This window comes from Pongo pygmaeus, chromosome 6, assembly GCF_028885625.2.
Source record: "Pongo pygmaeus isolate AG05252 chromosome 6, NHGRI_mPonPyg2-v2.0_pri, whole genome shotgun sequence".
NCBI lineage: Eukaryota > Metazoa > Chordata > Mammalia > Primates > Hominidae > Pongo > Pongo pygmaeus.
The window spans coordinates 65,762,872-65,790,812 of NC_072379.2; the positions used below are offsets into that span (position 1 = coordinate 65,762,872).

General features: G+C 38.2%; 1 protein-coding gene across 1 annotated transcript in view; it reads right to left on the reverse strand.

Moving 5' to 3' along the window:
* Window positions 1-2,075: 2,075 nt before the first annotated feature.
* Window positions 2,076-27,941, reverse strand: part of LOC134739828 (zinc finger protein 283-like) — a 90,022-nt gene continuing 64,156 nt past the window's right edge. The window contains exons 3-4 of the mRNA XM_063667143.1: window positions 18,037-18,180; window positions 2,076-3,927 (exon numbers count right to left, since the gene is read on the reverse strand). Of these exons, the coding sequence (XP_063523213.1) occupies window positions 3,782-3,927; window positions 18,037-18,180 (290 nt within the window). The 3' untranslated portion in view covers window positions 2,076-3,781. The remainder of the gene's footprint in view (window positions 3,928-18,036; window positions 18,181-27,941) is intronic.

The following is a 27,941-nucleotide window of genomic DNA, read 5'->3' on the forward strand; positions in this document are numbered from 1 at the left end:
TTATTTTTCATGTTTGAGCTGGTTTCACACTTGTCCTCCCACACACACACGCATGCACACACACACACTCACCAAATTCATAGATGATGAGAAGGCTGTGGGTAGTTTAACAGGAATTACTGACTGGTTTATTTTTCCATGATGCTAGTTGTACATACTGAGTTGAGTGACGTGAGTTATAAACACTAAATTGCCTAGAAAGTACAAGAACCTTGGCTAATATTCACAGAGTAGAGTACAATGCTTTAATACAGCTAAATGATTTAATGACAAGTAGGGAATTACTATAAAATATAACGCTGGGGAAAGGCTGCAAGCAGCGCCTGCTGGCTACACTAAGAGATCCAAAATGGATTCCAGGAAGAGAGCACAATGCCCAGCTGCTGCGCTGGTTGCCTGTTCCTCCTATACTGTTATTACTGTTCAACAGTCCTGAAATCTGAATGACAGTGGCCTGAGCCCTTTCAAACAACAGAAAGAAGGTCAATTTTTGTAATGAGGAAATGGAAGTGGTGGCGCCGAAGATCACTGACCCTTACAGTTTCTTGTGTGATGAAGGAGCAGTGAAGTGCACCAGGAAATTATGGTGTAGGGAAACAGTGACACCACCATCACAAAACACAGAACCAAGAAACAAGTAACAAATGCACTAAAATGTGCATAAATCAAATAGATGCTATCAACCCTGGGTTTATTCCTATTCTCAAACTGTGAAAAATTGGGCCCAACAGTTCTGCAAAGAAAGGACAAGGCAAAGGGCCAAAAATTAAGTTCGAGAGTGTAAAATGATAGTCTTAACCAGGGATATATTTAAAATATTGGGCAACTAGATTGTCTAGGTACTGACGGATCAGAACAGATGCTGGTTGAGATGCTAGAGCAGGATCCATGAGGCCTACAGCCCTGCCTGGGATCACCTTGTTAATTCCCAGATCTAGGCTTGTTTTAGTTAGGGGTTCAGGGAGAAGCTGAGGCAGCTCAGGCAAAGAGGTGGTGGTGAGTGCACTTGGTGCTGGGCTAGTGGTTGCTCACCAATGGGTGCAAAATTATTTCATTATTTTAATATCTAGTACCGGCTACCAGTGCATTTCAGTGGAACATCAGCCACTATTCTCACTTCTCGTTACATCTACACCAAACCTACTCAGACATTACTTTGTGGTGGAAAGCAAGGGAAGCATAGCTTCTTAGCATGGCTAATTGAAAACTTGTGTTTGATATCTCATTGCCTTCTTCATGTTTCACATTCTTTGGCGTTATGCTATCACATCATCCTCATATTCATAACCCAGGAGTTTCTAAACAAGGCAGGAGATGTGCTAAACTTGCTAACATAATTAATGAAGTTTATTTCACAGGGTAAGAATCTGATGCTTGATTATATGATGATTCAGGGAGCTCAAAAGACTTTTTTGTGAGGGCATCCTATACTTCTCTTGGGAATAAAGCAGAATTGTAATTCTGACTAGGTTAGATCAGACCTAACAACATTTATGGAGTTGACAGCTTTACACTTTTATTTAATTTTTATTGACCTAATAATTATGGTAATTTTAAGGGACAAAGTGGGAAATGTTGGCAAATGGGACATAGCATGAAGATTTGGAAATATCAAGACTTGTGAGGGGGTCAGCCATGGTGGCTCCTGCCCCACCTAGCATGCTCTTCCTAGCACTTTGGGAAGCTGAGGCAGGAGGATCATTTGAGCTCAGGAGTTTGAGACCAGCCTGCCTGACATAGTGAGACACTGTCTCTATTTTTTTTTTAAGATAACAGAAAAAAAAAAAGAGTTGTAAGGGACATAAAGGCCAAGTATTAGTTATCTTGTAATATGGAGAAAACGTGATCACTTCAAGATGATTCTACTGACAGTGGCTAAGACCTTAAGAGAAGCCTGGAAGGATAAGGAAACTGTAACAACAGCAATGATGTCCCTGAATTTTTTTTCCCCATGTGACAATGGAGGAAAAGCCCAGCCTAGTTAAAAAAAAAAGAAAAAAAAGGAGACACCCAGTCACCAAGAGGAAGCCAGGACACACGGCAGCAGAAGGACACAATGTACCACAAGCCTGGAATTTCATTCATAAACATCTAAAAGAAAGATTTAATGCCATGAGCTGAGCTTCCAAGCAGGTAAGTTTTCAACAGGAAAAAAAAGGTTTTTCAGGCTATAGACAGATGAATATTTCAGCCTAATTTTCAAAAATCTTTATCAAATCCTTGGAAAATGCCTTATGGAGCTAGACACTATCTTTGACTTGAAGTACAATAAGCAAATACAGAACAAGCATAGGGGTCGGTGGTGGAAATGGGTGAAGACATCATGTATACCTTCATCTACCTTGCAATGTACTAAAAATCAAAGTTTTTTTTTTTTTGAATAGTCAAAAGAAGATAACCTGAAGTTTAAACTTCTTTGAAATCTTAGCCTTCAAGAGGCATCTTCTCTGAGGCTACTAATAAAAGGAGGGACAAAAATGACCATGAACTTGAAAAACTAGGTACCCTCTCACACATTTCAAGCTGACATCTTAAATTAATCATAAGTGAGAAGAGTTGTAAAGAATGTAATATTGACATTTTAAAATACAATTTTATCACTCTTTTCAATAAATTCAATGGAATATAAATGCCACAGTGATTTCACATCTACCAATGGATCACTGAAAAATAGATTCAACTAATTCTTTTAAACAGTTGCCAATTTTGCATGATTCTTTCTTTCTGTTGAAATTGGGTTTTCACTCCTCTTTTTGCACACAATTTTATCTTACTGTAATAAGTGTTTAATATTTGAAAGCCTTTCATTGATTATGTTATCATATGTCTCTGCAACAACAACAACAACAACAAAAATATACACTGAAATTTTTAACTTAAAAAATGGCCTGCCATTATGAGGCTCTAAGCATTAGAGCCATCTGGATAGTTTTTATTGAAAGTATTAACAATATTCAATTTAACAAAACAATATAAATACTTCAAAAATATTGTTAGAGATTACTAAATATAAAAAATAAAATTTTATTGGGAGTGCCTCTCCTTAAAAAATGGGGTCAATAATTATGGAGTCTTAATCCGAGCAGGCTTCTTCCATACACCAATAGATAAACTGTCCCTTTGGATGGTACCCTGGGAATTTTAAACCCTGGAGCCACTGTGATGTCTACAACTTTTTGGTGTAATGTAATCCCAGCACTGTGTTATTGAATGCCCCACTTTCCAGCACAGTTTCCAGTGCCCAAAATGTGCACATTGATTGTTGGTTTTCTGGGTCTTCCACTGTTAGTTTTCTTGGTCTTCTTGTTTCTCATCCTTCCAGTTCCCATCCTTGTTGGGGAAACCACTAGCCTAACAACTATTCCATTTCCAAGGGCTTAACTTTAATAGGTTTTCTGAGATAAACAGGTATACATAGAATCTTCTCTTCATGTCACAGCATTTTCGTTACGGCAGGAAACAAAGATTTTTTTTAAAGGCTTATAGTATCGATGCACATTTAGTTAAGTGGTTAATGCAATATATACATATAAATTTCTAAGTCCAATTCTACGGAGAAATCAAGGAGTTCCATGTAAGAGCATTTAAATTATGACATTCATGGCAAAAATACACTACCGTCAAAAGCTCTATTTCTTTTCCAATGTTAAATGCTTACGGTATGTCAAGAAAGTAGAAACTGCACTTGCATATACAATACCTGAAACACTTGATTCATTTTAAAAGCCACAGATGGTGTTTCTGAAAATCTACTTTACCATTAGCATAAGTAGATGATGGTTTATTCACATGCAATGACTTCTGTGGCTACCCCTGCCTGAGTGTACCACCCACTACTGACACAGTCTGATTCTACACCTCTCCACTGGTCTCCCAATCTCTTGTCAGATGGTGAAAGGCACTCTCCTCTGCAGCAACATTTTTCAACTGGAAAAAATAATAATAATAATAATAATAATGGCTTATTTTCTTTTTTTAACCATAGATTATTTACCACTATTTTTTTTTGGCTATGATATTTCTGCTTCTTTTCTAAAGAAATGTGCAAAGTATTTAAAACCCCTTTAAAAAATAAATAACATTTTGTTTCAAAATACAGATGTTAGGAGAAGTTCTTTGTAAAGGCAAACTATTGCATTTTAAATGTCTTTATTTGTTAGAAGCCTTAATATAGCAACTCTGCAGTAATTGCTATTTTATAATCTCCTGAATATTGAACTCTTTATTATGCAAATTAATACTCTTTGGAGTATGCACTCGCCTAGCCATGGAGTTCTTTTTTGTTTACATATTTTACTTTTGCAGCTTTTGCCAGTCAGTGTAAAGAGGCATCTTGATATTTACTGATTCCAGGCATAAACAGATTTCTGCCAGACATGTGGCAGCTACGCTTCATGTTCTTTGTTTTTAAATTAAAGAAAGACATATGGCAGATTTGCAAAATGAGAAAGAAAAAAAATTTTTGGTAACAGCTACAAGTTTTCAGCAGAATTTTACTCTCATTATGACTGCAGAGCTCTGGGGCCATGCTATGACTCTGTAACCCACAGAAGACTGTGGTAGCATTAGAAGATGTATGAGATTGAGCCATGTAAAACTGTCATTTCGGGAGTCAAAAGTGGCAAATGGTATGATATCATATGCCTCAACCTAATAGTTGCTACATATGTGCCCTCTCCTCAGAGGACACTCCACAGCATAGACTTCCTCAGGAGACTGCAGAGGTACCACCCACCCCTCCCGCCAGGAAATATTTTCTACATTTGGTGAAACTTCATAATACAATTAATTTAAATAGTTTCAGTATATTCTACCCAATCATTTTATGAGTATAGACTTGGTACGGACAGTTTCATATATTCTACCAAATCATTTCATGAGTACAGACTTGCTGTTAAAGTAGGTATCTGTTTAATCCTGCACTGTCTTTCTTCTCCTGGGAGGAACAGACCCTTCCACAGTTCAGGAAGCCTCAATGAAGGGTCAGTGATGCTGACCTCAGGCCGAAGTTTGAAGGACTAAACAAAGCAGAATGAAATGAACTTACAAAAAAAAAAAAAAATATGTTGAACTTCTTGAAGCCTGGTTTGTGATAGCTTTACTGGCCTAAAATTAATTCTTTGCATTTGTAGTAGCACACCCAACAAGGTAAGCAAAGTGTTCTATTATTCCCATTTTACATATGAGGACGCTAAAGCTCCAAAATATTAAGCAACTAACTCGGTTACCAGTGAGGAAATGGCATAGCTAAGACTAGGATCCCATTCTGTCTGTCTCATAGTCGATTTCCTTGGAAAACAGTACTTGAACATTCAAAATACTGAAAAGAATACACGTCCAACTTCTTCTTTTAGTCCTCCTTTCTATCCTCCCCTCCTTAGTTCCCTGCCCACATGCTAATAAGGGAAAATGACCTCATTAGCGTGGCAGGCTGGATGGGACTCCACAGAGTCAAGCACTTCTCTACTTCTATGATAAGGCAAGAAATAAAAATGGTGAGAAACATATATTTCTTAGGAGAGAAGAGAGGGTAAAATAGAAAGTAAGCCTTTTATAGACCTCATGAGAATGAAGATCAAGGATTTTTGTATCAGCGTCAGACAAAGAAAGGAAGAAAAGACCCTTTCCCTTTGGCAGAGAGAGCCACAGTATGAAGTTTCCAGGTTTTATTTCCATCATAGTAACATGAGTTTAGTCTACCCTGTGGACAAAGCCCTGTGATATAAAAGAAATAACACACACCCTCACTGACCTAAGAAATGAGCTTAAAGAAACAAATGAAGAAATGCAAACCAAAGAAACATATGAGAGTTTAAATACTTGGGATGACAGATGTCATAAGAGATTAGCCGTAAAAACCTGAATAGAAATTGGCCCTCAAAAAGCTGAGAATTCTAAAGAGATGCTTAAAATTTCATATAATTGTCAAATACTGGAGCAAAGCAAGATCAATACAACACACTTTTCTTTGAGAAAAAGTGCTTACCTGTTTGAGGTGCCAAGTGGCCTGGAAATACCCAACAATACTTAACTTTAAACTCTATTCATCTAGCTTCACCATAACATAACTGTCAATAAAAATAACCTGAATTTGTGTAGTAACTTTCCTTGTGGACTCAAAGAAAAACACAGGAGAAAATGGTAGAATGTGTTTTAAATAAAGTCCATTACCTCTATCAAAAACATGCGGTAATCAGTACTTCCACTCCAAAGTGCCTTTTTAATTTTGCAATGATGTATAAAATTCTTGTCACATGTCGGAGTTAAATTAATTTTTAAAGTCAGCTAATTCTAAAGGCAGAAGATTCTCATCCTGTTGTCTACTTTTCTGTAAATATGACAGTTTTTGTTAGAAAGCACATTTACCCAGAATCCTATGGCTCCATGTTTCTGACTTTTTGTCCTAGATCAGTTTGTGTAGCCAGCTGTGTTTGTATGGATGTGGATAATAAACTTGACTCTTACCAAGAGAGTAAGATATGAAAGCTTTTGAGTTGTAAGAAATTTGTTTAAAAATAATATGCGGACTTATCCTGTCTCTGAAAACTCAGACAACCAGGCCACTGAAGCCTATGGAGAGAAAACAGCTCCTGACCTCTCCAAGTTAATCTCTGGGTGGGCACAGGAGTTCAGGGATTTCGTGTGGGTCTCCTTTTGTAACCTGGCACATAAATCCAGAAAATATAAATATGCAAGTATTCCAACCAAACTTAGACCAACTTCAGAGTTTACTAAACGGAGAATATCAGACAACTTGAAAATCTTAAATGTGTGTGAAACAATAGAAAATGTATTCATGCTTTGAATGTTTTTAAGTGGTTCAAGTGTCACTTCTAATTTTCATTGTGCACATTACCAAACTATTCTTGGCCAGAGCATTCTGGGGACCCTAAAACAGAGGTGAAATAATAAATCAACATTCTTCTTAGGTATAATGCAAAGGCCACCAGAACACCAAGCTTATATGTCACATCATGTATAAGTTCTTTTCTCTCCTCATTCATCAGATCTCAGTAATGTTCCACTGTGGGTGTCTCTCTCTCTCCCTTTGTGTATATCATAATCAATGCACACATATAATTTTATTTTCACTAGTCATATCTATCCCTCAGCCTAGTGTATTAAATTCCTAGGGCTGCCATAACAAAGTACCACACAACAGGTGGCCTAAAAAACAGAATGTTATTGCCTCCCAGTTTAGAGACTGGAAGTCTGAAATCAAGGTGTTGGCAGGGCCATTCTCCATCTAAACCCTGCTACTTGCCTCTTCCTGGTTTCTGGTGGTTTGCTGGCAATCCTTGGTTTTCCGTGGCTTTTTACATGCATCACTCCAATCCTTTGTCTTTACATGGCGTTCTTCCTGTGTGAGTGTCTGTTCAAATTTCCCCCCTTTAATCAGGACACCAGTCATGTTGGATTAGGTACCACCCTAATAACGTCATCATAATCTGGTTAAATTTGCAAAGATTCTATTTCCAAATAAAGTCACATTCTGAGGCTAGAATGCATTTTTTTAGGGAGGGACACGATTTAACCCACCACATCTGGAATCAAGTGCTCATTTAAGAAGTAATTCACTATCTAAATAATCCATAACCTCTTTAATGGCATAGTCTGTATCTTCCTCTTTGATTCTTTATGCCCAGTATAGTAGTTTGCATAAAGTAGGTATGTTATAAAACTTTACTGACTGCATTGAGAATGGGAAAAAAAATAATTCCAATGTTGAGATCCTAAATTCTAATCTCATAGGATGCCTCCCACTTCATGAATTCAGCATCGATTTTCAAATAGGTCAATGTACGGAACGGCTGGAGGGACAAGGAAGAATCCACGTCATGAGTCCTCACTCAGTGCAATCTCTGTTTCTGGTAGCAGCACCAGTAGTGAATATCCCACAGCACTGAATAATAATAGCTACCCATTATTATAGGCTTGCTGTTAAGCCAAGCATATGATTTATCATCTACATACAATTTATCATCTCATTTTATCCTCAGAATAACTCTAGGTGGAAGAAACTATTATTATTATTGTTCTCATTATTCCAATAAAGAACTAGATCTCAGTGCTAGAGAGCATTGGAGGCAGAGGGCAAACGCAGGTCTGTTTGCCTGTGCTCCCGCCCAGCAGGCGCGCTGCCTACTGCATGAAAACGGACCCAGATGGGACTTGAAGAGCTGTGTCAAGACCCTTCTTGAAGAAGCTGCCATAGCAGTTAACAGAGGCCTCGTGGAATCCCCACGGCAGGAATCTGTGGTGATAGCAACTGGATTCTTTAAAGCAGAAACAATGCCCTTCTCATCTGCCCGATGGAGCACAGTCCTGAGTTGATCTGCTGTCACCTTTACCTCCAGCTCAGGCCTAACAACTTCCTCTTTAAATCCTCAGCTGCCAGCATGTCGATGGTCTATGACCAGTCTTAACCCAATTTTATTTATTTTATTTTATTTTATTAGACAAGGTCTGGCTCTGTCCCCCAGGCTAGAGTGTGGTTGCACAATCTTGGCTCACTGCAACCTCCACCTCCCGAGCTCAAGTGATCCTCCCACCTTAGCCTCCTGAGTAGCTGGGACCACATATGTGTGCCACCACGCCCAGTTAATTTTTTGTATTTTTGGTACAGATGGGTCTCATGTTGGCCATGCCAGTCTCAAACTCCTGAGCTCAATTGATCCTCCTGCCTTGGCCTCCCAAAGTGCTGGGATTACAGGTGTGAGCCACCGTGCCCAGCCTGTCTTAACTCAATTTTAAAATGACATAAGCTCCTGCCAGGAGTGAGTGGCTGGAGATGCTGGCTCTGTCTTCTTCACCACGGTCACCATTTAACTTACAAACTCTAAATCAATTTTTAGAGCCTCAGTATGTCATCTAACAGGAGAGTGTTCGCGGTGAAAGAGACACATTCAGTTCCAGCCATTTCTTTAAAATGGAGGGAATCAAGGTTTAGAGTTAAGTAACTAGCCTGAGATTAGCAGTGTCAGAACTAAAATCTAAGTATCCCCAATATCATGCAAATTCCCAGAGATGATGAAACATCAGGAGATGTTTCTGATTCTTAGTAGAATCAGAGGAGTTAAATTAGTATCATTACAACAGGCCTGCACCAGCCTCTCAATGAATCAATCAACCAATCAGGTAATATCTTTTGATTGCCTATTATGTGTAAGACACTTTGTCAGATGGTGCAGATGATGCCAAGATCAATTTGACATTTTTAGCCCTGGAAACCAAACCTTCAGTTAGGATCCTAGGCTGGAGTTTGGAACAGCTCCCCAAAATCTAATATGACCCATCATCATAACCCATGTAATGCAGAGTCTTTTGACAGTACCAGCTAAGCCTAGGTCACTTAATGAATTTGCCCCTACTTGGTCAAGTCTGGGACCATGCAAGCAGGAAAAATAGAACAGACTTCGAAGGTGAACTGGATGTGAACCCCAGAACCATCACTTGCCCAAGGTAAGTTACCTACCTGTCTGAGTCCCTTTTCTCATCTATGAGAGTGGCGTATTAAATATCAACTATGCAGGATGACAAAGGCCCTGAGATAGTTCTGTAAAATGCCTAACATTAAGTAGGCATTTAATAAAGAGCAGCTGTGGTATCATTGCTGTTATCATCAATAGCACCCAAATCAAATCCTAGGTCCAGTTCTGAAACATACAGGTCTCTTGGGGCCCTCTAGATTTAAAGGGAAATACTCACGTTTGTAGAGACTTGAAAGAAGACTAATGGACAATTTCTATGGTAGGCTGGAACAAGGAGCAAGGACTGTTTTTCTCTCCATGTTCACAACTTCAACACACTCTGCTGGCAGGTTGTGTTAACAGGGATCTTGCTACCTTTTCAAGGCTGGAAAGCAATCCTTCCTGCTTCTGAGCCAGGTCCAGCTGTCATTACATGCTGTGGCCAGTGTTAGTTTTAACATCTTACAAGGATCATGGAGCTATTAGAAAGGTTTACAGAAGAGCATGCTGATTTAAGGATTAAAATGTGTCATGGTGATAGTTAATGTGTCAACTTGACTAGACTATGGGATGCCCACATATTTGGTGAAACATTATTTCTGGGTGAGTCTGTAAAGGTGTTTCAGGATGCGATTTATATGTGAATTGGTAGATTAAGTAAAGCAGATTGCCCTCCCCAGTGTGGGTGGGCCTCATTCAGTCCCTTAGAGGCCTGAATAGAATAAGAGGCTGAGTACGAAAGAATTCTTTCTCTCCGCCTGTCTTCCAGCTGGGACACTGATCTCCTGCCTTCAGACTCAGACTTGACTGAAACTTATATCATTGTATCTCCTGCTTCTTAGGCCTTTGGACTTGGACTGGAATTATATTATGGGCTCTCATGGGCCTCCAGCTTGCTGACTGCAGATCTTGGGACTTCTCAGCCTCTCACACAAGCCAATTCTTTTTTGTTTGTTTGGTTATGGAGACAGGGTCTCACGCTGCTGCCCAGGCTGGAGTGCAGTGGCGTAATCATGGCTCAGTGCAGCTTCGACCTCCCAGACTCAAGTGATCCTCCCACTTCAGCCTCCTGAGTAGCTAAGACTACAGGTGCACTCCATCATGCCTGGCTGATTTTCATGCTTTTTGTAAAGATGGGGTTTTGTCATGTTGCCCAGGCTGGTCTCGAGCACCTGAGCTCAAGCGATCCGCCCACCTCGGCCTCCCAAAGTGCCAAGTCACTGTGCCCTGCCAAGCCAATTATTTACAGTGAATCAGTTTCTCTGTCTCTCAACTGGGGTGTGTGTGTGTGTGTGTGTGTGTATGTGTATGTATGTATGTATGTATATCCTATTGCTTCTGTTTCTCTGGAGAACCCAGACTAACACAGTCAACTGTGAAAAATGGCAGATTACATATTCCAGGAAACAAGCAACAGGTCGCTTTGCCAGTGAGGCACAAAAAGTGGAAGGTGTCTGTATGGGAGCAGCCGAGCAGTTGAGCACCATGAGGTGGAGGAAATGGGTTTAAACACCACAAACTAGCCAGAAGAAAGAGACCTGACAGCAAGAGTGATTCAGTGCTGCATCCCACTAACAAGAGTTAGCTTGTAAGGGGATACCAGATCTGGAAGAACTTGGGAGAACAGACCATTTTTTGTTGAAAATTGAAGGGGGGATCTTGACTAGAAGTAGAATTTGAGCTGAATCCCTTCTTGAGTTTCCTTCTGATACTAAGATAGGTTTATTTAGCCATTTGGAAGTCCAGGGAAACTTCTAGAAACACTTAAGTGGAATGATTAAATACAGGCAAAAGAAGGAAATACTCATATAAATAAAAATCCAGGAGTTAGACAATTTGCTATCACTGGCCATGATTATTCTGTATTTATAAATAAATGTATACATCACTCAGACCAGAGGAAAGCACAGCTCAGAGAGTTCATTTTCTGGGAGCTACGATTCAATCACAGAATGCTTTACATACACTCTACCATTTTTCAAACTCTGCTGTTTGTACCTTAGGAGTCACTGTAAGGTATCTTTCCTGGAGGAAGAGAATTTAAACGGAATTGGTGGCCCTTGTGGAGAGGAAGAGTTGGTATCCCCTTGGGTCTTCTAGAATTTGCATAGAATGACAAGGTAGAGAATGAGAAATACCCTTAGCATAGCAATTTTCATGTTCTACTTGTAGGACAGAAGGGTTGTATTTTAAATTTTTCTAATAGACTGGTTCTCCTAACCACCTTTGTCCATTATTCTATTCATGTAATCCATCTTCAATGAATATATGAATATTTATGTGTCACTCTAATATCTATAGCACTTTAGCAGGCAATTCCCTTAAAGACTGCTGCAGTGTTCTATGAACAAATATCAGTGGGCTCCCATGACCCTCTTCTAGGCCAACTTTTAACCTGATTAATTGGAATTATAATATCACAAGGCAAAGTATAGTGGAGAAACAAAAATATGAGGCACAGTACCAAGACAGTGAGTTATGGACACAAGTGTGAGCCAGAATTCCAGCTGCCTTAACTAAGAAAGTGAGTTTCATCGATGTGGTTCAGCGGAGGGTAAGATAAAAAAAGTTAGCCTTAATACTAGTGGATTATTCCAGGAAATTCTTAAAGGTCTTCTTTGTTTTTACTTTCTATCTTAATGAACATCTAAAAACTTTATATTGCCACGAGATGAAAGCCCAAGATTTTTGCTTCCCCACATTTTATGTACTGTTATTTTGTTTCCAACAATTTTATGTTTTATCAAGAGTTATATGTAGACATCAGAGAAAGGGTTATATGTGTGCCCCCTTGTCCTCACCTTTCCTCTCCGATTCTATAGAAAACAGAAGCCCAAGTCACTGAACTAAAATATGATTGGTAGGAAGAGGGCTCCAATCAGTTATTCCCATTTCCCATCCAAGGTCAGAACAAATTATGACAAAAAAGGAGACTGGCAGATGGAGAATCCCTTTTCAAACTGTCAGCTTCATTACTGATCCATCACTGAAGAACAGTGCTAAGATGTGTGAGCACTGCTGGATTCCTATATTGCAGTCTAGAATTTGGCCAGGCCGGTTACCAGGTACTAGCATGGGGGCAGATGGTTTTACTGCACTGCAAATAACAGCTGAATGTGCTCAGCCTGTAGAAGGGAAAATTCAAAAATGGGTGCTTGGTAGGGATGAAACCATATAGGTATGCATCTATAGTTCATCAATTCCATGTGTCCCTGTCAGCCATATCTCCTTTGTTGGAAAAATGGAAATGGAGGGGCAGAGAAAGGTCAGGATTGTGTCTCTAAACTAGTGGTTCTCAAAGTGTGGTCCAAAGACCAGCAACATAAGCAGCAGCTCAGCACTTATGAGAAATGCAAATTCTCAGGCCCCACTCCAGGAATTTAGAACAGAGTTCTGTGTTTACAAGCCATCCAGGTGATTCTGATGCTTCCTAAGGTTTGAGAACCACCACTCTAAAGAGTGAATTACTTGGAGCCTTTTTAAATGTCCAGTTGCCTATGCCCTATTCCAGATGAATTAAATCAGAATCTCTGGGATAGGACCAGGTGGTGATTAAATATGAAGGCTTTCTGAACATAGCAGATATTTGAAACTAGCTGAATCATGCGCACATTTGTGAGTCTGAAGAAACCTTTCCCCCACCTACATTGCCAGGAATCTCTCTCCAGCAGTTGCTTAAATGAGTAGTTCTCAACTCTGGGCAATTTTGCCCCCCGCCCCCAGGGTACATTTGGCAATGTCCGAAGGCAGTTTTGATTAGCATGACTGGCAGAGAGTGTGCAACTGGCACGCGGCAGGAAGAGACCAGGAATGCTGCTACAATACTGCAATACACAGGCTAGCCTTCTGCACAAGGGAGAATTATCCAATACAACATGTCAATAGTGCTTGGGTTGAGAAATTCTGTTCTATGGCATATATTTCCGAGCCTACTAAATTGTACATATCAACATTTGGATGTAATAAAACTGCATTTTAAAATGATTTACAAAACCCTATCCTATAAATCAAGCTAAGTTTTCTCTGTTTAGGGTAAATGAAAGAGGTTATGGATCTTTAATCAACATTTTTTTCGGTCATCCCCTTCATGATTCCATTTCAGTGCAGATGTCTAGACTACAGGCTGACAAGGGCTATCTGCCACGTCTCTTTTCTCACTTTGTAAAACACCTTACACAGTGGCCCATGTAGACAGGCACTTGATAGATGCTATTTGATAATTACTAGATTGGCATTTCCTAGTTGGAAAATGCAACTCTTTTAAATGCTAGTGGCACCTTATGTCCTCTTAGTATAATTTCAAAAACATCTCATTATATGCAACCTTTCTATGCCAGGGTTCTGTAATTCTGCAGTTAACATTTCTTTCCACAACACTGGAATTCCAGAGTGGCTTCCTGTCAAGTGTTCTCAGGTGATCTCAATGTGCTGGGCTCCCTGAACATATCTTTCTCTTCTCTTTCATTTAACACTTTCAGGAGAATATTGATAGACTTCCTGCTAAATGTATTCTATTTAGGGTTGCCAGATAAAGTACAAAATTCCCAATTAAACCTGAATATCATATAAATAATGAAAAATATTTTAGCATAAGTATGTCCCAAATATTTCTTGGGACATATTAACACTTTAAAAAAAAATCACAGCTATTCATTGTTTATCTGATTTCCACATTTAACTGGGCATTTTGCTTTCTTGGTCTTTTTAGCTTTTTTGTTTTATTTGTTTTGTTTTGCTAAATCTGGCAACACTAAAGATATTCAAAATTTCATGGACATTTTATGACTTCTCCTTTAGTATATATCATTTCTTTGAAAAAATTTCTGTTATTTTTTCAGTAAAATTTCTAAATACTTTTATATTAGGATATTAGGATAAGAGCTGATATTTAGATGGTACACTCCAGAATAGCCATACTAGTTGTTAAAATATTAATATCTCCCATACATATTAGGGATAGACACTGCTCTGAGTATTTTAAGCGGCCTTTCAACTACTTCTTTTGTGTCAGCACTTAAGGGTTAACACCTGGCACTGGGCGGGGCATCTTCGAGACCCGGCTCAGGCACCTCCCCTGATGTCTCTTCTGATTGGTCAGTGCCCAGACAAACTATTGTTACATATTTTTCCTATCAGTACTAAGTGCAACTCTTAATTTAAAGCACATAAATGATTTCCCAAAAATAAAAATCCCAGTGCAGTCATACTTACATTTCATATATATATTTGAATAAACATATTTTCAAAGTTATGTACACCTTCATTTCCTTTTACCATCAAGTTTTCTCCCCATCTTTCTCCTTTCTAAGTAAACAGTGATGGTCCCTCCTTTTTCGAGGCTGCTTTTGCTACCATAACAATTCTCCAGCTTTCCCAAGGGATTAGCCATGGTGCGATTTACTTTTCAAGGAGGGCCGATTTATCTTCTCCCTGACAAATTTCAACACATGCACAGCTCTAGCATGAACATTTCTGCAGATTAATCCCTCACCCTTCTCAAAGAGAAGAATTATTCTTAAACAATCTATTTCAATACAGAGTTCCTGGTGTGAAGTTAATTTCCACAAACCTTGTGAGCATGCCACCAAAACACCATCTCAGTTATTCACTGAGAACAACAGAAGCCCTCTGGCTTGTAGTTTTTCATCCTTATTGTTTAAATGTAAACAGGAAAGACAGGCCAAAGCATGCTTTTTAAAAAAAATCAGTGTTTCCTACAAGAACTTGGAATGGTTTCTATGTACAACAGCCTGTGGTCATTAACTATCAATAAATATTTACTCAGCATCTACTATGCAATCTCTACATGTACATAACATGCTATGAAATGAATAGTGATAGTTTACTTATACATATAATCAGATAATATGTAGCTTTGGAGAAGAGCTATGCAAAATCAGCTATGTGTTCAAAACAGTATGCTAAAGACTCAAAGAGATAATAGTGCTTTATAAAACATGCCCATATTTTGCTGTAAGAAGATATTAACACTTGATTATTAGGAACAGCTAAAAAATATTTAATAAGGTAAGTACAGAGTAATATACTCTGAAAAAATTATCAGGCACCATGAATACATGATGGGGAACAGCAAGTATGAACAAATAAAATAGAAAGAGAACTAATGGTTGGCCACAGCCGAATATGAATCAGCAATTCAGTGCTATTGTGATAAAAGTCAATATGATACCAGCACAAATCAATAGGAGTAAAGTAGGCAAGGCTGAAACATAATTCTTCTCTCCTCCCCATTAGTCAAAGGGAAGAAACTATCCTGTTTTGGACAGCACACTGAAAAAACTGCAGAACCCAACCGCATTCAAAGAAGAGAGAGCAGACTAGCTAAAGGGATGAAAAAGGAGTCGGGCAAGGTGAGGTCAAGCACTTTTAAGAAGTGGCTCCAGGGTGACTCAAAGGCTGTTTTTGAGTATCTAGAGTTTTTGAGGATCATTCTGGCCAGGGATTCTGATGATAGTCATTCAAATAAGGAAATAAACTATTATTCTAAAATGAACCATAGAGGAATTGCTGCTAGACACAAAAACTCTTACCTGGACAACAGGACAATGAAAAAGACAAGTAGAGATTGCCCCCAAGAAAAAGATTGCTGGGTGGTCTCTTTATTTCTTGAATTTAAGATGTTTTAATGCTAATCTTTATGAGTTAATTATTCACATGAAGGTTAGGTGATCCCTTACAGTCTTGTTCAACCATATTATAACTGTTCACAGACTATAAGACTCACACATCTGCATGTTAAATGAAACTTATAATGAAGTGCCTGGAGTCCCATAGAGCAAAGGCAAGCTGGGAAGAGCTGGAATATATTCTACAGCAATTTCTCAACAAACACATATCACTAATATAAAAGCAGGCCATGCCCCTCTCCTGTGGACACCTACATATTCCCAAATTCCCCACTTCTGTTCCTGACCCAGGCACCCAGCCATACAATAATAGCATAAGAACTAGATCTAACTATGTTCTAGATCATCTGGCAAATTTGCCATTGGTCAAGGAAATTATGTGTGATCAATGTTAATATGTGGCATGCACATTTTTGTTATTGCGTAATAGAAAAATCATGCTCATAAATTGACTTTCTGGAAAATTACTTTTTTATGGTTCAATTTTATAATTTCATAGATGTTAAGACCACATTAAATAGGGCAGCAAGAAGGTGGTCTGTTATGATGTGGCCACAGCTTTTCTCTTCAGGAGTCCCTCAAAGATCTTTTTTATTATTATTATTTATTTTAGCATTCATTATTGTACTCTTTATTTTAGACAATCTGATAGGTGTATAGTGGTTTCTCATTATGTTTTTCTTTTCTTCAACTTTTATTTTAAATTTGGGGGTCCATGTGCAGGATGTGCAGGTTTGTTACATGGGTAAATGTGTGCCATGGTGGTTGGTTGCAGAGATCAACCCATCGCCTACGTATTAAGCCCAGCATCCATTAGTTATTCTTCCTGATGTTCTCCCTCCTCCCCCTCCACCCTCTGACAGGCCCCAGTGTGTGTTGTTCCCTCACATGTGTCCACATGTTCTCATCTTAAGAACATTTTTAAATATCATAAAGAAAATAATAGCACCTTCATCTTCCATTTTATTTTTCTCTCTTCTTGAAACTGCCTTAATTTTACACATTATTATGTTCATGTGAATATTAAGATACTCATACAAGGATTGGTAGACTCCACAGCCTGGATCATATTTTTAAGGTGATAGAGAATGTTATTTTGCTGCAGAGGATTGTACCAATGATTGTGCATACCACTTGCTAGAACCTAGCAGGTTTATATATAGCATATACTTGCTAGAACCCTAACAGGTTTTAGCTAGAATATGCTACTTCACATTACAAGCTCTTCGGTATTTGAGAATTCTGCCTAGTCTTAGATAAAATGAGCTAGGAATTAGCTCAAATTTTATCTGCACTAATATTTTAACACATACTTGTTATTTTGGCACATAAGGTCTGTTCTTGCAGTAATCTCACACATACTCATCCGACGGTCTAAGTAACAATCCCTTTCTAACCTATTGTGGTTTGATATAGAACAGCTGCATGTGAAGAAGTGGAGCAGTAAGAAATATCCTGCTCTTCTCCCATTTATACTTCCACTCTTGTTTTCCCGGAGCTTCCCAAAGAAACATCTTGGCAACTCCCATATGCCAGCTACTGCTGAGTATTAAAGAGAACTCAGAATTAAAGCAAGTAACTCAGAATTAAAGCAAGTGGGCATAGTGACTACCTGTACCCGGCAAGTACTGAATGCTTATGACAACGGTTCAGACATTGTATTTGACACCCTGTGAAGATGCAAAAATAAATCAGAAATAGATTCAACCTGAACAATTTGAATTCTGGTATTTGAAATACTGATTTTCAAAATTAGCGTTTAAGCCAAGCGTGGTGGCTCACACCTGTCATCCCAGCACTTTGGAAGACTGAGGTGGGAGGATTACTTGAGCCCGGGTGTTTGAGACTAGCCTGGGCAGCACAGTGAGACAACGTCTCTTCAAAAAAAAAAAAAATTTTTTTTTAATTAAAAAAATTACCTGGGCCAAGTTGTGCCCACCTGTAGTCCCAGCTACTCTGGAGGATGAGGCAGGAGAATCGCTTGAGCCCAGGAGCATGAGGCTGCAGTGAGCCATGATCGTGCCACTGCACTCCAGCCTGGGCCACAGAGCAAGAACCCGTCTCTAGGAAAAAAAAAAAATCAAAATTAGCATTTTATTTTCAACCACATTTTTCATGCTTATAATAACCTACATTTGAGAGTGCAAATTATTTGTATCTTGAGATAACCTCAATTCTCTTAACATTCAGATTTTCATATAAAGTATTCCCAGTTCAAAACCTATATACAAATAATAAATGTTTAGAAAATACTATGGGCAAATAGAGTTACATGGTATTTTTCTCACAATATCAAATTATGGAATTATATTTATTGGGAAAGATATTTCTTTTTACTCACCAACCTTCACCATTGAGAATCTTAATGGAGGATGTGTGAAGCCAGCAGTTGGGCTCACATATTGTGACTTCCCCCTGAGCAGTAGCTGGTAAAAATAGTGTAACATATGTTTCTGCATCAATGTATAGAATTTTCCAGACACGTCTCCTAGTGTGGTCCATCCTCTTATATCTTATAGAAAAGACATAAGACCCATAAGGGGTTAAATAAGGGGACACTTACTGAAACTATTGGGTGACAGTATCCTGGGTCAGAGACTGAACTGCAAGTCCTTGTATTTTCAACTCTTTCCCTTTTATTCACTTTTGCATTTTTGTCATATTCTGTCTCATAGGTATATACTTTTAAAAATCAGGTGCAAAACCATAATTGTCAGCTAAGCTTTCCCAATTAGCCCTTGCTACAGTTACTTCGGGCAGCTCTTTCAAGCACCAAAGTACCTAAGCCTGAAGTTCTGGTCAACAATTTAGTACATTTTTATTTTCAGAAAAAAACATCACACATTGTCATTAGGCAGTAAATTCTGAGTTCTAACTCTGGGATTGTCAACCTAAATGTATGTCACATTGGCACAGTCCTAAAATTCAAGCTATGTATTCTGAATGCACAAGATAGAAAGACTTTGGTCTGCAAATGAGTTAGAGGAATCAGTTATACTTTGTAAATGCAACATTCTAAACAGAGATTTTAATTTTCAATCCGAGAACACATTTTTTTCCTTGTTTTCTCATGGTTCAGACTAGTGACAGATCTCCACTTAAAATCATTTCTTTTTTATTGTTCCCTAAGATCCATTAAAAAACAAAATTTCCTGAAACCAACTCATCAAACCACCATGTCTTAGTTTTCTACTGCTGCTGTAATAAATTTCCAAACACTTAGTGGTTTCAATAATACAAATGTATTATCCTACCGTTGTGGAAGTCAGAAACCTGAAATGAGGGTTAAATTCAAAGTATCAGTAGTGCTGCATTCTTTATGGAGGTTCCAGGGGAGAATTTTTTCCTTAGCTTTTCCAGCTAAAGGCTGCCTACATTCCTTGGCTTATGGCCTCTTCTACCCTCTTCAACACTTATCACTTCAGCCTCTGCACCCACCATCCCATCTCCTTCTGCCTTTAATCCCCTGCTTCCCATTTATAAGGACCCCTGTGATTACCCACCCAGATAATCCAGGATAATCTCCCCATTGCAGAATCTTTAACTTAATCAAATCAGCTGTATTAGTCTGTTTTCATGCTGCTGCTAGAGACAGATCTGAGAGTAGGAAGAAAAAGAGGTTTAACAGACTTACAGTTCCATATGGCTAGGGAGGCCTCACAATCATGGTGGAAGGCAAGGAGGAGCAAGTCACATCTTACATGGATGGCAGCAGGCAAAAAGTGAGCTTGTGCAGGGAAACTCCACCTTATAATACTGTTATATTTCGTGAGACTTATTCACTATCATGAGAACAGCATGGGAAAGACTTGTTCCCATGATTTAGTTACCTCCTGCCAGGTGCCTCCCACAACACATGGGAATTCAAGATGAGATTTGGGTGGGGACACAGCAAACCATGCCATCAGCCAAGTCCCTTTTGTTATCTAAGGCAACACAGTCACAGGTTATGGAGAATTAGGACCTGGACATCTTTGATGGGTTATTATTAACCTACCACATACCATTTTACTTAAAATGCCACCCCTTTTTGGGTATTCTTCAGCTACTAAATTTTAATTGACATTTTGAGAAAAAATCACATACCAAAAAAGAACATACATTACGTATATGTTCAGTTAAGAACAATAGAGCAGCCATGTTCCTACCACCAGCCAAACACAGAGCATTACCAGGGTGCTTGAAGATACCTCTGTGATGTCTTGGATCTCAGCCTTTTTCCTCTCAAACCAGAGGTAACCTCTATCCTACCTTCGCTCTTTCTTATATGTTTCTTACCTTTGTGTATAATCCTTAACAGTATAATGTTTAGTTTTAGAATCATGCTATGTATGTTTTTTTTCACTTATGCTTTTTTTCACTTGACATTTTATGAAATATATCCTTGTCACTCTGGGTAGCTGTTGCTGGCTCACCCATTCTTTTACCGCTTTCCAGTGTTCCATTGTGCTATTTTATGATAATGACTTGTCCCTTCCTATTACGGATGTACATTCAGGTAGTTCCCTTTTTTCGTGATCATGGATCATGCTGCTGTGGACATATTTCTGTAGGACTCCTGAACACATCTGCAAGGCTTTCTCTAGGGTAGATGCCTAGGAGTAGAATTGCTGGGTCATAATATCTCACCTTTACTAGGACAATCAGGCAGGTTCTTGATAGGAAACAGAGGCACAGGCAGGGTTAAAGAACTACAAGAGATGTTGATAAACCTAATGGGAAAATATGGGAAGGAATTACCACTGCTAGGCCTGAAGATGGTAATTCAGGTCTAGTGGCAGTAATTCCAAAGAAAAGAGAGATTGTTGCTGAAACTCAGTGACACCTGGACCTTTGAAGAAAGGGGCCATTAGCAAAAGATGTAAGTGAAGAAAGACAGACGTGGCCAGATGAAGGAAAACATACTTCAAACTGTCTTCTGCCCTCTGGTCTCCTGCCATTGCTTTCCATTAGCCAAGACCAACCAGAAGCAAAGCAGTCCAGCTGATGCAGTCCTCAGCATCAGCCTTCCAGAGCCTAGAGCAGAAAAAAGCAGGGCAGAGAATGAATCTGACAGTAGAGAATAACCAGCACATGAGCCAAATAGCTTTCCAAAGTGATTATACCAATTTATACTTCCACCAGCATTGCATGATAGTTCCCACTACCACATGGCTGTGGACTGAATTGTGTGCCCACCACCCCGAATTCAAACGTTGAAGCCGTAGCCCCCAATGCAATGGTATTTGGAGGTGGAGACTTTGTGGGGTAATTAGGTTTAAATGAGTTTATGAGGATGGAGACCTCATTGTGGGGTTAGTGCCCTTATGAGACGAGAGCCATGTGAGGACACAGCAAGAAGGTGGTTGTCTGCAAGCTGGAAAGAGGGGCCTTACCAGCAACTGTCCATGCAGGCACCTTGATCTTGGATTTCCAGCCTTCAGAACTGTAGGGAAAAAAAATTCTGCTGTTTAAGCCTTGCAGCCATACAGATATTTTGTTATGGCAACCCAAGCAGTCTAAGACATATACATACCTGCCAGCATTTTATATTAAAAAATATTTGGAGGCAGGCACAGTGGCTCATGTCTATAATTGCAACACTTTTGGAGGCCAAGGCAGGAGGACTGCTTGAGCACAGGAGTTTGAGGTCATCCTGGGCAACTTCAGGAGACCCTGGTCTCTACAAAAAATTAAAAATAATTAGCTGAGGCTGCAGTGAGCATGATCATGCCACTCTGCTCCAGCCTGGGGGACAGAGCGAGATCCTGTCTCAAAAAAATAAAAATAAATTTAAAAAAAGACCAGGCACAGTGGCTCACACCTGTAATCCCAGCACTTTGGGAGGTTGAGGCAGGTAGATCCTGAGGTCAGGAGTTCAAGACCAGCCTGGCCAACATGGTGAAACCCCGACTCTACTAAAAAAAATACAAAAATTAGACAGGCATGGTGGTGTGTGCCTGTAGTCCCAGCTACTCGGGAGGCTAAGGCAGAAGAATCACTTGAACCTGCGAGGCAGAGGCTGCAGTAAGCCCAGAACACACCACTGCACTCCAGCCTGGGTGACAAAGCAAGACTCTGTTTTAACAAACAAACCAACCAAATAAAATAAAATAAAATAATGTTCAGAATGTTTCCAATCTGGTGAGTGTTAAATGATTTCATTGTTGCTTTTATTTGTATTTTCCTGGTTTCTGATAATGTTAAGTATATTTTTATATGTTTATTAGCTAATCCTCTTTCTATTCCATAAAAAACTTATTTCTTTTGCCACTTTTCTATTTGTAATTTGTATTTTTCTGATCAATTTGTGAGTGTTCTTTATGTATTTTATATATTATTCTTTTTTTTAATTAGGGTTTACAGTACACAGGGTTAGATTTCTTTTTATATATCTTTCTGGGATATGTTTGGACTTCCTGAATTTAAAGATTGGTGTGTCTTATTGTCATAGCCATTATCTCTTGGAATATTGTTTATTCCTCATTTTCCTCTCCTCTCTCATAGACCTCTGATTAGATCTATATTAAGCCTTCCACTCTTTCCAGTATGTCTCCTAACTTCTCATTTGCCCATCACTCTTGGTAATTTATTAAGACTGAGATTTCAGTTCAATAATTTTATCTTCTGCTGTGTCTAATCTGATTTTTAACACAAGTGTTCTCTTCTAGTCTCAATTTTTACAGTTTTCATTTTTAGAAGTTCTACTTTGTTCTTTTTCAAAAGTGTCTGATTATTTTTCTTTTATTTCTTCATCGTACCTTGAGAGACTTTTATTATTTTTAATGTATTAATCTTTTGTTTCTGCTCATTCCAAAATCTACACTTTCTGTGGGTCTCTTTGGGTAGTTTTTATTTATTATTATTATTTTTTTTTTTTTTTGAGATGGAGTTTCACTCTGTTTCCCATGCTAGAGTGCCGTGGTGAGATCTCGGCTCACTGCAACCTCTGCCTCCTGGGTTCAAGTGACTCTCTTGCCTCAGCCTCTTGAGTAGGTGGGACTACAGGCAGCCACCACCATGCCTGGCTAATTTTTGTATTTTTTTTTTTTTAGTAGAGACAGGGTTTTACCATATTGGCCAGGCTGGTCTGGAACTCCTGACCTCAGGTGATCCGCCTGCCTTGGCCTCTCAAAGTGCTAGGATTACAGGCATGAGCCATCACGCCTGGCCTATTTATTATTTTTTAATGCAGACTCTCATGCATAGTGGTTTGTTTTGTTGTATGCTTGTGATTATTATGAGCTCATATTTCCTGGAACTTTATTTATGGGAAATATTATGGTCTGGATTTAAATTTTGTTGCTCCAAAATGTATTCACATTTGTCTCTTCCAAGAAAAACAGACCCTCTCAGCCTGGAATCCCTTTAAACTACAAGTCAGCCCAAGTTTTTATCTTTTTTTCCCCCCACAGTAGTGTAATAGTATAAACTCTGGCCCTAAAGCCTTAGGAGGATGGGCTTGTGAGAATCAATTCTAAAAGGAGACTTTCTTTTTAACCCTTTACCTAAGGCCAGGATCAATATAGGCAAATATCTCTACTTCCTCCCCCTGGGAGACACCGTTACAGGTCAATCTGTGAACACCCTTTTGGTGTTCCTTCACCAGTCTCCAACCAAACTCTCATTGTTCTGTCCTCAGACGTTGCCTCTCGTCTTCCTACAGATGTAGTCCCAGCTCCCATGCCTGCAGAGATCAACTGATGTCTCAGGGCAGACTGGTTTCAATGCTGCCTCTATTTTTAGCATCCTTAACTTATCTTTGTTCCTGGCCTCCAAGGACTTTTCTTACTTTCCATTGAATCAAGCCATGCATTTAAATTATTATTTTAAAAAATTTATCCAGCATTCTTATAAGTTCTCTACTAGGAAAATGTCTCCAAATCGTTAGGCCACCTTAAATTAAATCCCTTAAAATCAAACATAAAAGAATAAGTCTTTAGATTTTAAAAAGTGCTTAAAATGTTGAAAAGCACGGTAGATAAATATGTATATAATCTATGTAGATACAGGTACTATATAGATATAAATATGTAGATATAGATGTAGATATAAAATAAAAGTGTACAAAACAGTTCTATCAATTATAAAGGGCATAACATTAAGCAGCATTGCCTAAGACAAACTAAGTGTTTTATTGGTTAATTCTAAGAATTTATAAAGAGGGAGAGAGAGGGAGAGAGAAATAGCCAGTAAGAGAGAGAGGGGACAGACAGAACTCAAACAATTACAAAGCCATTCAACAAGGGATTGAGTCCTAAACAAACTAGTCAACAGATAAGCTGAATATTCAGCAAGTGGATGTTAGATGATACAGTTGTTGGTGAATTGACAGTGAGCTGTTCTATATAGAGGTTTTCGTTGCATCTTCCTTCTGTATTAACTTTCATCTTAGTAGTTTATTTTTTTTCAAAGAAGTGTACACAATTATTTTGGACTGAATGACATGCAGACCTGCCCCACCATTCTATTGAATAAAATCCATTCTTTCCTTCACCAAATACAATAAATACTTGGAAAACCCCACTATGAGATGATTAATAAAAAATTAAATTTTATTTTACTTTTATATAGCTAAAATATAAAATATATATTTATTTTATATATGTATTATATATATTCACTGATAATATATATTCCCTAATAATATTTTAAACATACCAGCTAACTTCTATAGCATTTAATTTGATGATAGTATTGTTAGAGATACATGATTGCTATCAACAGAGAACTATTAACTTTCTCAATAACCAGCATCATAAAACAACTGGCCAAGCATCTATGTCATTCAATGATTCTGGCTCCCTCATTTTGAAATTGCATTTGAGTATTCAATGTTGAAAGATGATTGACCATAAGAGATGTTGAAATCTAAAAATACATAATGCAATTGATTCATAAAGCCAAGGTTGCTAATTGGGTAATATTGTGCCTGCCTATAAATTGGCTGTCATAAATCTGACTAAGGCACCTTAGGATATTACATGAGTCTTTTCACCCGTAAAGTATATTTCATTTAATTGGACATCACCTAGAACATTTTGTATATTACAGTTTAAACAAAACTATTATATTACCACACAACTATTTCTTGAGTCACTTAGCCAGCTACCACAAAACTCACGGACACAAAACACAAGTCATTACAATAGGAAATAAAAAACTGATTAAAATGCCAGAGTTCTGTGCCAAAATGTTTTTTTTTCCTAATGGCAATATTAGAGGTCTGACATAGTTTTCTCTTATTTGTTTCAAAAGATTTTTAAAAACAGCTCTCCTCTTACTTACACTGCCATAAATGAAAAATCATTTATAAGCAACATGCAGAAATTACATACTATTTTAATAGGATATTGTATTTTCTTTGCTCCTTCATTAAATATTGATTTGTACACTAACTTCTTTTTTTGTGCCAAAAGAAGCTAAGCACCAACTGCCTATGAACTGGTTACAGATATAAGCACTTCCATGTTTCCAAGTCGCTTCTACAGTTAGTGACTATTCAAAAAGTATATGTATCTCCAAATAAGGGGCATTATTGTTAGGATCCAAATAACTTAATGTGAAAGACAAGAACATATAACATAAATTCGCTACATCAGAAGATCCTTAGGAGCCAAGACTGTTCTCCCTTGGCTGCCTTCAGCATAGTGCCTTACATATAGTTGATACGTAGTGCATATCATTGTAACAAACTACTTAATGTTTAATATGGAGGAGCCAGTTCTTTAAAGCTTACTGTGTATTCATACACACACACACACACACACACACACACACACACACACACACAGGATTAGGTTTCCATATTTTAAAAGTATGCTCTCTACCTCAACCTCAGCTAACCTTCTGTAACTAAACCAAGACTGAAGAACATTTCAGTAATTTTTAAAAATGCAAACATCAGACATCCATCTTTTAAAAAGTGATCCTAGAATTCTCCCAGCAACAAATCCCCATTAAAACAGCTCCAATGCCACAGAAAACTTTATGTCAAAAAAAAAAAAAATTAACAAGGTCTATTTCCTATTAGCTAGAAGAAATTCATGATGAGCATCTGTGGCTGCTCCCTATTGTACCTCACTGTCTTTATTTGGGGAGGGGTATGCAGAGATGGTCAGAGCCATGGGTCTAGGGACAAATTTAAGACATATTATTCGTTTCTCACCAAAGACCCAGTCGTGAAAGGTTTCAGAATAGTGTTGTGAGAATCTACTTTGAAAATGAAAGAATGTTTATTGAATCTCCAATACAATAATCATGTGTTTTCTACCAGCTCCTCAACGGTGAGGAAGTGACTACTTCTTAAATTCAATGCGTGTGTCCAAATGACTCATGAGTCTGGAGACAAGAATATCAGTGTCTTAAGAACCACTTTTTGAAAGTCTCCCTGAGGCTACCCAAGTGTATTAATAGCCAAGACATGTGCTGGGATACTGTCAAATGAGAATTTAAGGTGAAAAAGACCCTATTTATCTTACCTGAAAAATGACTTTAGAAGACTAGTATTTAGCTTCATTTATTGACTTTTTGAACTTTCTAACAGCTGGTGGACTTCTTGTGCCTAGTTTTGCAATTTTCTGCTCTTTCTTCCAACCTTCTAAGCACTATATTTTTATAAGATTATTATTTCTCTGAGCTGAGATTGGAAAATGTTTTATTGAGAAGCATTTTCAGTTGCCTACAACTTGGTGAAAAGGTGCTTACTCTTGCTGTTGAAATTTTGTACTGATACGATATTTGGAGAAATATTGATTAATATGAGCATATTTTAAAACTGCTTAAGGTTCACCACAACTTTTAACCTTTCTTTAGGTTGCAGTCCCATAGCAAGTGCACTAAGGAATGATTTTTGCTACTACTTCTCCTCGTTCCTCCAGCTTTTTCTTTTCTACACTTTTTTACTTAAAAAAAAAAAAAAAAAACCTTTAAATTTTGCTTACAGACCCAGAGCAATCTGAAACAACCACCACAACCAAAATAACCACAGTAAAATAATAAGAAGTATGTGTGGGTTTATAGTTATTTCAAGCATTTCATAGACACTTTCCTGAGGTTAACAAATATACACAATGAACAATACGTGGTAAATTTGGATGAGTCATTCCTGTATATAGAATCTCTGGAAATCTCAACCACTGTTCTTGTCAATCATCAGCTGATTTAATTCTCATAACTCCTGAAGAAAATAATTTTAATTTCTACCATGAAAAATATGTTGCACGAAATGCATTTGCATGAACAGAATGGACAAGTTAGTAATAATGCATGAACATTAATCATGTAATTTACCTTTTACATTTAAACACTGTACTAATGAAAACATCTGTCATTCCCTACTAAGTTATATGTCACTCTCAAAATCAGGGAATTAAGATCCTTCTAAAAACCCAGAAGAATCTGGAAATTAACAATGCATCCTTTTTCTTTATTTTTCTATAGGCTATCACAAAAATCTCACTTAAGAATCAGAACAAAAGCTGTACTCTCAGTGTCTCAGTTACCCTTTGCTGCATAACAAACTACTATGAAATTTGGTGAATTAAAACAAAAAGTCTTCTCTGGGCTTTGTCTGAGCTCACTTATGTGGTTACACTCAGCTGGAGGATCAGATGGGCTGCAGGGTCCAAGGTAGCCTCACTCAACTGTCTGATACTTGGTGTTGGCTGTCAGCTGGGAAGCCTCAGTTCACCTAATGGCTTTTCATCCTCCAGTAAGCACAAGTTTCGTCACATGGAGGTCTCAGGGTAGCATTCTAGGAATGCAAAGGAAGAAACTGAAAATTCTGTTAAGTCCCAGCCTCCGGAACTCACACAACATCACTTCTGGCACATGCTCTTTGTCA